The 13194-nt window shown below is 45.0% G+C and overlaps 1 protein-coding gene and 1 non-coding gene across 2 annotated transcripts; one reads left to right on the forward strand and one right to left on the reverse strand.

The window, feature by feature from the left end:
* Window positions 1-1144: 1144 nt before the first annotated feature.
* On the reverse strand, window positions 1145-1245 carry LOC114677909 (small nucleolar RNA U13). The gene has a single exon (XR_003729335.1). It is a non-coding gene; the product is annotated as a small nucleolar RNA U13 (small nucleolar RNA).
* A 2207-nt stretch (window positions 1246-3452) lies between these two features.
* LOC695663 (histone H3.3A-like) lies at window positions 3453-4262 on the forward strand. Its single transcript, XM_015137569.3, has one exon. The coding sequence runs from the start codon at window positions 3540-3542 to the stop codon at window positions 3948-3950; it is 411 nt and encodes a 136-aa protein (XP_014993055.2). The 5' UTR covers window positions 3453-3539; the 3' UTR covers window positions 3951-4262.
* Window positions 4263-13194: the final 8932 nt, after the last annotated feature.

Genomic DNA, 13194 nt, shown 5'->3' on the forward strand with positions numbered 1-13194 from the left:
CCTGGCGTGTCTGCTCACCAGCTCCCTTCTGTGTCCCTCCTCGCCAGCAGGGGCAGACTATGAAACGGTTGACAGGGATGTCCAGATCAGAGTTGAAGGCAGGAGCCTTCTATGGCTGGGCCACTGGGGCTGGGGCAAGAGGGACTGAAAAGGAACCCGAAGTATGCCATGCAATTGTTCTGTGGCCAGAAGTTTCCAGCAGGAGGCAAAGGAGAGGAGAAAAGGGCATACATGACTGAATGCTCTATTTCCCCAAATTCATAGTTGGAATCCTAACCCCCCATGTGACAGTATTAGGAGGTGGGGACTTTGGGAGGTGATTAGGTCATGAGAGCAGAGCCCTTGCAAATGGGAGCAGAGCCCCTATGAAAGAGACCCCAGAGAGCTCCCTGTTCCCCTCCACCAGGTGAGGACACAGAAAGAAGCCACCATCTCTGAACCAGCCACAACAGACACCAAACCTGCTGGTGCCTTGATCTTGGACTGCCCAGCCTCCAGAGCTGTAAGAAATAAATTTCTAGCTGGGTATGATGGCTCACACCTATAATCCCAGCTACTTGTGAGGCTGAGGCAGGGGGATCACTTTAGGCCAGGAGCTTGAGACCAGCCTGGGCAACACAGAGAGACCTCATCTCTAAAAAGGTAAAAACAGGCCAGGCGTGGTGGCTCACACCTGTAATCCCAGCACTTTGAGAGGCTGAGGTGGGTGGATCATCTGAGGTTAGGAGTTCAAGACCAGCCCGGCCAATATGGTGAAACCCCGTCCCTACTAAAAATACAAAAAATTAGCCAGGTGTGGTGGCACATGCCTGTAATCCCAGCTACTGGGGAGGCTGAGGCAGGAGAATTGCTTGAACCTGGGAGACGGAGGTTGCAGTGAGCTGAGATTGCTCCACTGCACTCTAGCCTGGGTGACCAAGTGAGACTCTGCTTCAAAAAAACAAAACAAAACAAAGATAAAAACAACAACAAAAAATTCTGTTGTTTATAAGCCACCCAGTCTATGGTATTTTTGTTATAGCAGCCGAATGGACTAAGACATGTTCAATGACAAATTCATGACCTTCTGCCTGAGAAAGCTTATTCAGTAAGTCTGGGAGGGGCTGAGAAACCTGCATTTTTCTTCTTCTTTTTTTTTTTTTCATGTCAGACAGGTAATGTGCAGACATGGTAACAAGGTTCAAGGGTGACACATCTCAAACATAGGCATAAACATCCAATTGTCATGTTTAAGAACTGAAGGATCAAAGCCTGCATTTTAAAAGATTATCTTAGTCCAGGTGTGGTGGCTCGTGCCTGTAATCCCAGCACTTTGGGAGGCTAAGACGGGAGGATCACCTGAGGTCAGAAGTTCGAGACCAGCCTGGCCAACATGGAAAAACCCCATCTCTACTAAAAATACAAAAATTAGTTGGGCCTGGTGGCGTTTGCCTGTAATCCCAGCTAGTCAGGAGGCTAAAGCAGGAGAATCACTTGAACATGGGAGGCGGAGGTTGCAGTGAGCCGAGATCATGCCATTGCACTGCAGCCTGGGCTGAAAGATTCTCTTAGATCATGCACAGGCAAATTTGAGAATGGTGATTTTAGATTAACCTGGTTGGGGTTTGTTCAGAAAGCTTGGTCAGAGGTCAGTGTGAGAAAGCAGACTTTGTTTCAGCTGTTAGGAGTTTCCCTCCCTGGGATAAGGGGCAAGGGCTTGATTCACCTTGTGACCTAGAACCTCAAAACCAGCTCCTTGGTACAGAGCCAGGCTGGAAGTGTAGCTTGAACAGCATCCCCAGGGCTGAGCCCCAGGCACAAGGCCCAGGAGGGGCTGCCAGGCCCACATCTGCAGTCGAGATTCTTACTGGGAAATTCTTACATGTTTGCAAAACGCAGCTAATGTTTCACGCACCGTCTGCATGAGCAGCTGCTTTCTATTCTTGACGTGGGCCATAGGATCTCGAACCAGAATGGACGTGTGTCCACATGTAATACAGACACTCCCTCTCCTGATAAGTTTGAAGCAGGGTATGTCTGTAACTCCAGCTAAGGTAGGGCTCTGCCGGTTCCCTGATCAACCGCGGAAGTCTAAATCAGGCCTTCTGGGTGTACTAGCCAGTTTCAGCAATAGGCGTGAGTGCTTTAATTTTAGACAGGAGCAATCCTAACACTTACAGCAAAGAGCCTTCCCATCAGGCTAAAAGTTCCAGAAAGTTTTATATTACAGCACCAAATCCAGTGTTATGGTTCCAGTCAGTTCAGGAAATAAAAAGTCTACAATTTATTTGGGTCTCTAAGACTCAGAACTCCTGGCCAAAAATGTGCCCTTTGATCTCATCCCTTTAATCTGAAGTATTCTCTAAACGCATTTCCATTTTAACGAGCACTGCCTTCTACTGGCACAATCCTCTTTACGGAAGAAACTCAGCTTGTGTTTCAGGATTCCAATCCTTGGATTAAATTCAGTGTCATATATCGGCCCTAATGTGTGCCAGGTTCCTACCCTCACTGAGCTTAGTGGCAAGAAGCAAAACTCAAGGACGTATATATACTAACAGCCACAGCCAGCAGTGCTGTGCAGGGACTGCCTTCAAAAGACCAGAGCCAGGAGTGGGGAGTTCTCCGAGGGTGGCCATCGCTAGGCGTATGAGTTGGGTCTCAAAGAGTGGATAAGCTTTTAAGAGGAGGAGAGAGGGAAAAAGAACAATCCAGGTAGGAGGAAAGAATGGAGTAGTGCAGAGCATGCTTGCAGAGTTGTGGGTAACTCAGCATAGCCAGGAGATAAGGCAAGGGTGATGGTGGAGATGATGGGACAGATGAGCCTGGCCAGACAGTGGAGCCAGACTGTAGTGGGCCAGACTCCCTCGGATTTGCTCAAGTAAAGAGCTGATGTACACAATGCTTCAGAGGAATCTCACAGAAATGGTGCGGGGCAGCATGATTGGACCTCCAGATGCTAGAGTGTGGACAGTAGCTATTCCCAGTCACTCTCTCTGGTGGCCCACAGTTTCTTGCCACTGCTTCTCTCTGCACGCTGTGTCCTCTGATCCCCCATAGGGCAACTCTGGCCCTGACTCAAGCCAACCTGTAGGCCAAGCATTTGTCACCACAGTCTCTTGATTCTTGGTTCCAACTCGACAGAGACAATTTGATTAGCCAGTGGCCAATGGACTGTCTGTCTCCTGGTCAGGTGTCTACCCCTCGAATATCAGCTGTTCTGGTTGGGGGGCAGGGTAGGGGTGTTATACAGTGAAAACATAACCTACTGGGCTCACCCTTCAATAGAAGGGATAGTGTGTGTGGAAGTTGAAAGAAAGAGGCATGGCTGGGCAGGTCCTCCAAAGAGGTCTCCTTCTACTACAGATAGTCAGTGGGAACTATCACTTTTTTTGAGGAGGAAAATAACATAATTAAGGCTGTACTTCTGGAAGATTACTTTCTACCATGTGAAGGATAAGACTGAAGGGGAAGCCGTCGCTCTCTAACGCCAGCGCCGCCTCTCGCTCGCTGAGCTCTAGCCGAAGGAGAAGGGGGGTAAGTAAGGAGGTCTCTGTACCATGGCTCCTACAAAGCAGACTGCCCGCAAATCGACCGGTGGTAAAGCACCCAGGAAGCAACTGGCTACAAAAGCCGCTCGCAAGAGTGCGCCCTCTACTGGAGGGGTGAAGAAACCTCATCGTTACAGGCCTGGTACTGTGGCACTCCGTGAAATTAGACGTTATCAGAAGTCCACTGAACTTCTGATTCGCAAACTTCCCTTCCAGCGTCTGGTGCGAGAAATTGCTCAGGACTTTAAAACAGATCTGCGCTTCCAGAGCGCAGCTATTGGTGCTTTGCAGGAGGCAAGTGAGGCCTATCTGGTTGGCCTTTTTGAAGACACCCACCTGTGTGCTATCCATGCCAAACGTGTAACAATTATGCCAAAAGACATCCAGCTAGCACGCCGCATACGTGGAGAACGTGCTTAAGAATCCACTATGATGGGAAACATTTCATTCTCCAAAAAAAAAATAATTCTCTTCTTCCTGTTATTGGTAGTTCTGAACGTTAGATTTTTTTTTCCATGGGGTCAAAAGGTACCTAAGTATATGATTGCGAGTGGAAAAATAGGGGACAGAAATCAGGTATTGGCAGTTTTTCCATTTTCATTTGTGTGTGAATTTTTAATATAAATGCAGAGGCGTAAAGCATTAATGCAAGTTAAAATGTTTCAGTGAACAAGTTTCAGCGGTTCAACTTTATAATAATTATAAATAAACCTGTTAAATTTTTCTGGACAATGCCAGCATGTGGATTTTTTAAAAACAAGTAAATTTCTTATTGACGGCAACTAAATGGTGTTTGTAGCATTTTTATCATACAGTAGATTCCATCCATTCACTATATTTTTCTAACTGAGTTGTCCTACATGGAAGCACATGTTTTTAATGTTGTCTGTCTTCTGTGCTGTTCCTGTAAGCTTGCTATTAAAATACATTAAACTATCAAAAAAAAAAAAAAGACTGAAGGGGAAGGGGAAGTTGCCAACACGTATCAAAACATCTACCATGTACCATATACTTGGCACATGTATCTACTGTATACCTGGCCCCTATGATGCTAGATACTATTTGCATATTACTTTTCCTAGTTTTCACAAGAGCCCATTTTATTTATGAGAAAACTGTAATCTCAGTGCTTTGGGAGGTTCAGGTGGGAGGATTACTTGAGTCCAGAAGTTTGAGACCTGCCTGGACCAAAGAAAACACACACACACACACACACACACACACACACACACACAGAGTTCACTGGGCGTGATGGTGCATGCCTGTAGTCCTAGCCCCAGAGAGGCTGAGGTGGAAGGACGGTTTGAGCCCAGGAGTTAGAGGGTACAGTGATGAGCTATGATTGTACCACTTTATTCCACCCTGGGTGACACAGCAACCCTGTCTCTTTAAAAAATTAATAAATAGCTCAGGCGTGGTGGCTCAAGCCTGTAATCCCAGCACTTTGAGAGGCCGAGGTGGGTGGATCGCCTGAGATCAGGAGTTCAAGACCAACCTGGCCAACATAGTGAAACACCGTCTTTACTAAAAATACAAAAAATTAGCCAGGCGTGGTGGTGTGTGCCTGTAATCCCAGATACTCGGGAGGCTGAGGCAGGGGAATCACTCGAACCGGGGAGGCAGAGGTTGCAGTGAGCTGAGAACATGCCATTGCACTCCAGCCTGGGCAACAAGAGCGAAACTCCATCTCAAAATAATAATAATAATAATAATAATAATAATAATAATAATAAATTAAAAATAAAAGAGGCCATGAGGGAAAGTGAAATAACCTGCCCAAAGTCACACAGCTAGTTAGTCAATGGTAGAATTGTGATTTGAACTTAGAAGCTGTCCAGACTTGAAATCCACACCAACCAGGAAATCTACCGGGATGGCCCCGTGTGCCTCTCTGCAGGAGGTGTGAGTTCGGACTGAGCTTGTCATCTTCTGCCTCTTTTCTATTCCTTTTCCGTATCATCATCCTCTTAGTCACCTAAGCCCAAATCTCTCTAAATCTCAGTCTCTTTGTCTGTAGAACAGAGATAATAATAATGAATCACAAAGGTTGTTGTGAGAATTAACTGAGAAGATTCTCATGAAGTGCTTAGCACCGTGCATGATGCTATGGTGTTGCCAGCTGTCCCCAACCTTTTTGGCACCAGCATCAGTTTCGTGGAAGACAATTTTTCCATGGCCTGGAGTGGGCATGGGGATGGAGGAAGGGTTTCGGGATGAAACCATTCCACCTCAGATCATCAGGCATTAGCTTTTCATAAGGAGCCCTCAACCTAGATCCCTCACACGCACAGTTCACAATAGGGTTTAGCCTCCTGTGAGAATCTAATGTCACTGCTAATCTGACAGGAGGTGGAGCTCAGGCGGTAATGCTCACCCACCCGCCGCTCACCTCCTGCTGTGCAGCCCAGTTCCTAACAGGACATGGATTGGTACCAGTCCGTGGCCCAAGGGTTGGGGACCCCTGGTGTCTGCAGAATTGACAGAAAGAGCAATTGATTGGCTGTGGGGAACTCCAGGAGTATGACTTGGCGTTTTAAATATCTAATACAGGGGCTGGCAACCTTTTTCTGAAAAGGGCCAGTAAGTATTTTCGGCGTTGTAGGTCACACAGTCTCTGTTGCAACTACTCGACTTTACCATTGTTGGGCAAAACCAGCCATGGACAAGACATAAATGAATGAGTGTGCTGTGTTCCAAGGAAACGTTATATACAAAAACAAGCAGGGGCCGACTGGACCCAGGGGTTGTCTTTTGCTGCCTCATGGTCTTTGCTCTGCCTCGTCTTATGAGAGCGAGGCTATGTCTGTTTAGTTCATCGATTTTTCTCCAGGGTCTAGTGCAGTGCCTGGCACGTAGTAGACATTCCATAAATATTTATTAAAGGAATGATTAAATGAGAGAAAACAAACAAGCAAGAACAAAAGAAAGACTGAAAAGAGACAAAACTTTGGGATCACGTGGTTCAGGGTTCTGTGTGGGAAATAGAAACCATGCGAGGGGTTTTAACCAAAAAAGAATATAACATGAAGAATTGCAAACTTGTTGGAAGGGCTGGAAGACAGGGCTCTAGGTTGGGCCTCCAAGGATGGCTCCCATAATGTGGTAAAATCAATCTGCCAGGGGAGCTGTCACCTCTGCCACAATCAGGAAGGAGGACTCAGGAAGCTGCCATTGGGACTGTTGATGTTGACTGCAAGACCATCATGGCTACAAGACAAGGCCAGAAAGTGGTCAGAAAGCCAGGAACAGCATGAATTACTGCCACCACCGCATTTGCTAGGCAGAGGAACCTAGCCACTGCCACGTCCACAAGATTCTTGATGCCCATGAAGCTGGAGAGTGGCTACCAGTAGCTCCATGATCTTGCTTTGTGGCAGAAAGTAGCCAAAAGCTGCAAGACATTGGCCTCTGCCTTCCAAGCTTTGGGCACATATGTCTAATTGGTGTAGCTTAACTCACAATCATGATCCTAATGAAAAGAGACTCTAGGCAGTGTAGTTTTTAGCTTCCTAGACTCTGCAGCACCAGGAGGCACCCTAGAAAGATGTGGGAATGGATTCATGCAACATATAGCATGGAGTATACATTCTAGTGATTGATTGCTACAAAGTAAACTATCCCAAGCCTTAATGGCTTAAAGCCACAGTCATCTGTTTTGTTCAGAAATTTGAAATTTGGGCAGAGCTGGGTGGGTCCAGCTTGTCTCTACTTAATGATGAGTCAGCTGGGGTAGTTCAACATAGGCACCACCGTGTGAGCAAGTCCACGCACACATGGGAGCCCAAAGCCCCTATCAGTAGCCCCAGCTGAACTCCTGAGGTCAACAGCGGGCATCAGCGTAGCAGCGTGTTGATGAAGAGCCATTGTGAAATGCGAGAGCCATCGTGACAGCAGCTCCTCCAGCCACACCCCAGCTGCCCTAGCTGAGGCTGCATGGAACAGGGGTGGGCTGGCCTCAATGAGTCCTGCTCAGATTGCAGATTCGTGATCAAAACAAATGACTGTTTCTATTTCTGCTACTAAGTTTTGGAGTGGTTTGTTATGTAGTGAGAGATCACCAGTACGTGCAGGTTGTGCTGAATGGGAAGGAGGGAGGGGAACAGATGGGGCAATCAACAAGAAATGAAGCCGCCAAAGCCAGAGAGGGGTAATGGCTGACCTGAATGTAAGCTAGGTCCACCTCCCCCTGCACCCCAACATTCAGCCTTACCAGCTTTCTAACTTGGATGCTTCCTGAAAATCAACCAAGTGTGGTGTGGGTTGTATCTGCCAGGTAGCAGGTCAGAGGTTGGGCGGAATGCTGGAAGAGCCCTATAATCTCATAGGTACTGACTGCTGTGTGGGGACTCTGTCTCTCCTGGAAACTGCCCCTCAGCAATTTCTGACCGTGGTGGAAGATTTAGATTTTGAAATGGCAAACTGTCATGAAAAGGCAAGACTGACCTATGGTGGTTGTGATTTTTACACAGGGTTCCAGGAGAGTTCAGGTGATTTCAAACAACAGGGTTGTCACATATAGTTGTGCCAGTTGCGTACTGCACAATTCTAGGGGGCAACATTCACATTCTAGTCATTATCCTTTTGCATATTTATTACAACAATTTCCTGGCAGATGGCAGCAAAGTGTCTTGAGGCAGGGTAGCCTTTTCGATTTGCATAAAGGCGATTTATAGCAAGTGGCAGGAGGCATAGGTACAAAACTAGTATCTAATAAATCTTCAGCCAGTAGCAGTGGTTGGGGATAGAGATGGAAGGAGTGGGGAGGAGTATTAGGATTAGGGAAGGTCCTTTTGCGTAACCAGATTGGGCACCCAACAGATAAGAAGTGTTGAGATTTGTGGGGTTCAAAGTTCAGTGTCGTGGGACCAGCAAGTTTGTAGAAGAGACAGGAATTAGTCCAACAAAGGAAACAGGTTTGCCCTGAAAGGTAGAACTCTAAGGGCTGAATTTATTTAAAAAAAAATTTTTTTTTTTTTCCAGAGACAGGGTCTTGCTTTCTTGCCCAGGCTGGAGCAGTGGCACAATCATAGCTCACTGCTGCAGCCTTGACCTCCAGGGCTCAAGTGATCCCCTCTCACCTCAGTCTCCTGAGCAGCTGGAACTATAGTTGTGTGCCACCATGCCCTACTACATTTTTGATTTTAATTTTTTTTAGAGACATCTGGCTATGTCACCCAGGCTGTTCTCGAACCCCTGACCTCAAGCCATCCTTCTGCCTCAGCCTTCCAAATAGCTGAGATTACAGGCATGAGACACTGTGTAAGGGCTGAGTTTAATAAGTAGATAATGATCTTTTGTGGAGAGATGGGGATGAAGAGAATTAATGAATATATAAGTAAAAATGTCATGATTCTAATGAGATTGGGGAGCAAGGGGAGAGGAGTAGGGAAAAGGAGGAGAGGAAGAGATATGAACCTCAGCTGACATGGCTGTGCCCTGTTGAAGTGAAGGGTATCTGGTACACCTACAAATTCCTGCCCACCTTCAACCATTCTGGGTCTGAAAATCTACATCAGTCATGAACAAATATCACAATTCACAGCAACAGAGCAGCTTCTGACTGTCAAGGTGGATTACATGATATCTTTTCATTCCGACTGATTGTAGATTGCAAAACCTTTACAACTGGAACAATATTCTCCATTTTGCATTTGATTCTGAAACAGAATCCCAGCCAAGCACAGCTTTTTGTTTTATCTGTGTGTCTTCCAAGGTCTCCTTTGCCTGCATGCGTGTTGCTTTTGTTCTCGGCTTGCTGTTTTAACTATAGCTTTGCTACATTTCCATTTTTCCCCCCACTATTCAAAACAAGTACTTATTTGAATTAGAGCAGAAAAATACTGAATAGAATGAAGCATTGCTTTCCCCCCTCTCATGGTGAGGTTATGGTTTAGTGGTAGCAATGACAATGATTAATGCTTTGCACTTTCATTTAGAGAACTTCAGGAAAGGGTAAACAAATATTTTCCCAAATTTGCAGGTGAGAGGAGGAAGGTGAAGTGGCTTAGGAAAGATTGTGCTGATTACTGTCTGATTTCTCTTCCCCTTCCCAATTATCTTACAAATTATGCTTTGGTGAAAAGTCCTAGAGCTGCTCATCTTTTAAATCAAACTAAAGTCCACTGAAGTAGGAAAATTATGCATTTTGCATAAATGAGGTGGGCAAATTATTATTCGATTTTTAACAGGGTTTTCCTATCACTTTCCTCTGCACAATGTAATATGGTTAATTTACCAGAAAGCATTGTTATTCATTCCCGAATTCTCTAGGCAACTGCTGCCATTTGCTTACCATTTCCTCCCTCTCTGGGAATTGACAGACCTTCCGGCTCCATTGGTGTGGTTGGGGTTCCTGAGCAATCTCTAGAGGCTTGGCTTCCCTCCTGGTGTCTTCCAATGTTTACCCCTTGGGAGGAGTCTAAAAAAAAATGAAAGGATTCACATACCTGGATTTAGTTTATGAGTGGCTTAAATGAATCCTTTGTAAACACACACCAAAGAAAAAAAAAAGATGAAATCTCTTGCTATTTAGTGATATTTCCCCACAGGACTATGTCTATGCTTTTCATTAAAAACACTATCTGAATAATACCCACTTCATTCTCTCTCGCTTCCAATTAGCTACTCATTGATTATTACATAGTAAGCATTTGATAATTAACTAAAGGAGAACTATCCAGAACAAAACAACCAGAACACCAGGCAACTGCTAGTATATACCTTCCATCATGAATGTACGTATTGCATGATGATTCAAGCGAAACAGCCTGGCTAGTAAGTGGAAAAATGACAATGGATTTGTAAATAGGAGAAAACCTCCCACTAGCTGTTATTGAGAGGTAGTAAGGAGTTATTGTTATTCCAAGCTTCTTCCTAGCAATTCTTTTATTCTCATACTTTATGAGAATATGAATATGAATATGAATATATTTCAGACCATATCCTAATCGAGACACTGGAGCCAACAACCTGCTAAACCCTCCTCCGTCCCTGAATGCTATTATCTACCATCTCCTCTATTTAGTGGCCACTAATCAGAATAAATGGTGTACCTATATACACTGTTAATGGGGTCGGGGGAGAGGAGAGAGAGGGAGAGCGAGAGAGGAGAGAAACAGAGAGACAGAGAGCGACTGAGATTCTTGTGTGTGTACTCTTGGTTTTTCTTCATTGAGACCCATTTGTTTATGTCTTCTGTATTGAAAGCATGAGGTAACCCCAACAGGGGCTAGAAATCAGAAGGAAACAAATCCAAAGGCAAGGAGCAGTAGGCCCTTACTAAGCACTATGTAATCTACTTCCATTTGTCTTTAAGAGAGTCAGGCTTCCAGGAAGCCTCCCCTGCGCGCCCCCATTCTGAGCTAGATCTTACTACTTTGCTAACAACTGTGCTTCTAAGAGAGCTTATTGCAACTATTTTTATGGGTCTTCATCCTTACTAGACTGTGGATATCGTCTCTTTTTGAATTTCTGGGGCTAGGCACAGGGCCTAGCCCATAATAAGTATACAACGGAAGTTTGGAGGAGTGAATGGTAAGTCTTTACACCCATCTACAGTCATATCCACCTGCATCCCGTTGCCCTGAACAGCCCTGGAAAGGACTCCTCTCATGCCAGCTTTGGGTTCTTCCTCCAAATGTGTGCAATGTCTTCATCCTTCCTACTCCCACTGGCGGCCATCTTGGTTAAGCAGGTCGACCTGAGCAGACCTCTACTTCCAGGTGGCTCTGATGGCTTTCCTCTTCCTTATCATCAAACGCCCTCATCTTCTGTCTCATTCTCAGTCACTGGGCACTTTGCTGGGTGAAAAAAGGAAATCAGATGAGAGAATCCACATTAATGGGGGCTAATGTTACCTTTTCCATGTACGATATGGACAACATCTTCACTCTGTGCTTCTCACACAGGGCACACGGGCTCCCTGCCTCATGCAAGGGTGTATCAGGGACACTACAAGCTACAGGCTGGGTAATATGGCACAACTTGATGACTTGGGAAAATAATTTTTATCTGAAGACAAAGATGGATATCTTAGGGAGTAGAATATCAACTCTTCATACAATTACAAAGCTAAAACGAGCCTTTGAAGGCACTTTACCTAAGGCTACAGCCTGGGCAACATAGTAAGACCTTTTCTCTACGAAAAAAAAAAGAAAAAAAAAAAAAAAAAGAAAAAATTAGCCGAGTGTGGTGGCACACACTTGTAGTTCTAGCTACTTGGGAGCCTGGGGTGGGAGGATGGCTTGAGCCCAAAATGTCAAGGCTGCAGTGAGCCATGATCACATCATTGCACTCTAGCCTGGATAACAGAGTGAGACCCTGTCACCCCCCTGCACCCCCAAACAACAAAGACTGTAGCCAGGCGTGGTGGCACATGCCTGTAGTCCCAGCTACTTGGGAGACTGAAGTGGGAGGATTGCTTGAGGCCAGGAATTTGAATCCAGCCTGGGCAACATAGTGAGATCCCATCTCAAAACCAAATGGAACCAAAATAAGAGTATGTATCACTTGGTGCCATTTACTTCATGCTGTCTCTCAGGTTACAGAGGTACAAGTTTATCCTCACTGGCATTGTGACAGTTCTAGGGAAAGGGTTGGGAAGTATCAGGCTATAGATTGTGCCTTCAATCATATCTGGAACACTGGTGGCCACACGTCCATAATGCTCAGGACTAGCACTGTGGGCAGCATGCTGTCAGTCCCATGTGCTTAGCAGGTTCTTAGGTAAATGTGTCATTCGAAGGTAAACCATTCACCTCACTGGACAGTCGGCCTCATTCACCTAACAGTCCATCCATCAGTCCAGCCAGCATCTGCCAGAAGCTCATCACTGTTTTAGGTGCAGGGAGAATAATGGTGAGCCAATCAGGAAGTTTCTGTTCTCGGGCTCACAATCTGGCAGGGCAAACACATTAGAGGAGAGTAGTATTAAACACAGTGGTGGCATTAAACAGGTTTTTGGAGAGTAGTAAGCCGGATGGAGAGGAGCACAGTGTTCTGGCTGTTGAGGAAGCCGTTGTTCGTCACTGGTCACATTTTGTTAGAATGTCCCTGCAACACTGGAAAACCATTTATTTTCAGTGCTCAGAATTAACTTTTAAAATAAAGGTATATTTGTCCCTCCATAGGATTCTGAATATTTTGCATGTTGGGAAAGAATGAGGTATGATTTAGGAGTTTATTATGTATGAAAATTTTCTGGGAATATAGGTGTATATAAATTACAAAGATCTATTTGATATTTCAAATACAGTAAAGGTAGTATTTTTCATTATTTTCTTCTCTGTAGTTATAAACTATTTTTCAGAATTAAAAAAATATATGTAATTGGCAATTGCTTTAGTAATCTATGCCCTCTATATCATTTTTAGAATAAGAATGTGTTTAAGCTTCCTTCCCCTGCCCCCAAACCAAAGCCAGTCTCCTCCCTCCCTTCTAACAAATGTTTTTGACAGCATAATTGAATTCCAACAGTATTGTATAATATATAGTGGTAAGAAGGTCAACAAAAGTCATTTAAACCTATTAAAATACCTTTCAGGAACAAACGGACCAAAGGTCATTTTATTCCAATACAACTTGTTAGGCCATGCCTAGCATGTGACGTTCTTTGTCCTGAGTCGTGAGTAATAAACAGATGACATCCCTTTTGCTGTGGGCTTTA

This window comes from Macaca mulatta, chromosome 4 (assembly GCF_049350105.2).
Source record: "Macaca mulatta isolate MMU2019108-1 chromosome 4, T2T-MMU8v2.0, whole genome shotgun sequence".
Classification (NCBI taxonomy): domain Eukaryota; kingdom Metazoa; phylum Chordata; class Mammalia; order Primates; family Cercopithecidae; genus Macaca; species Macaca mulatta.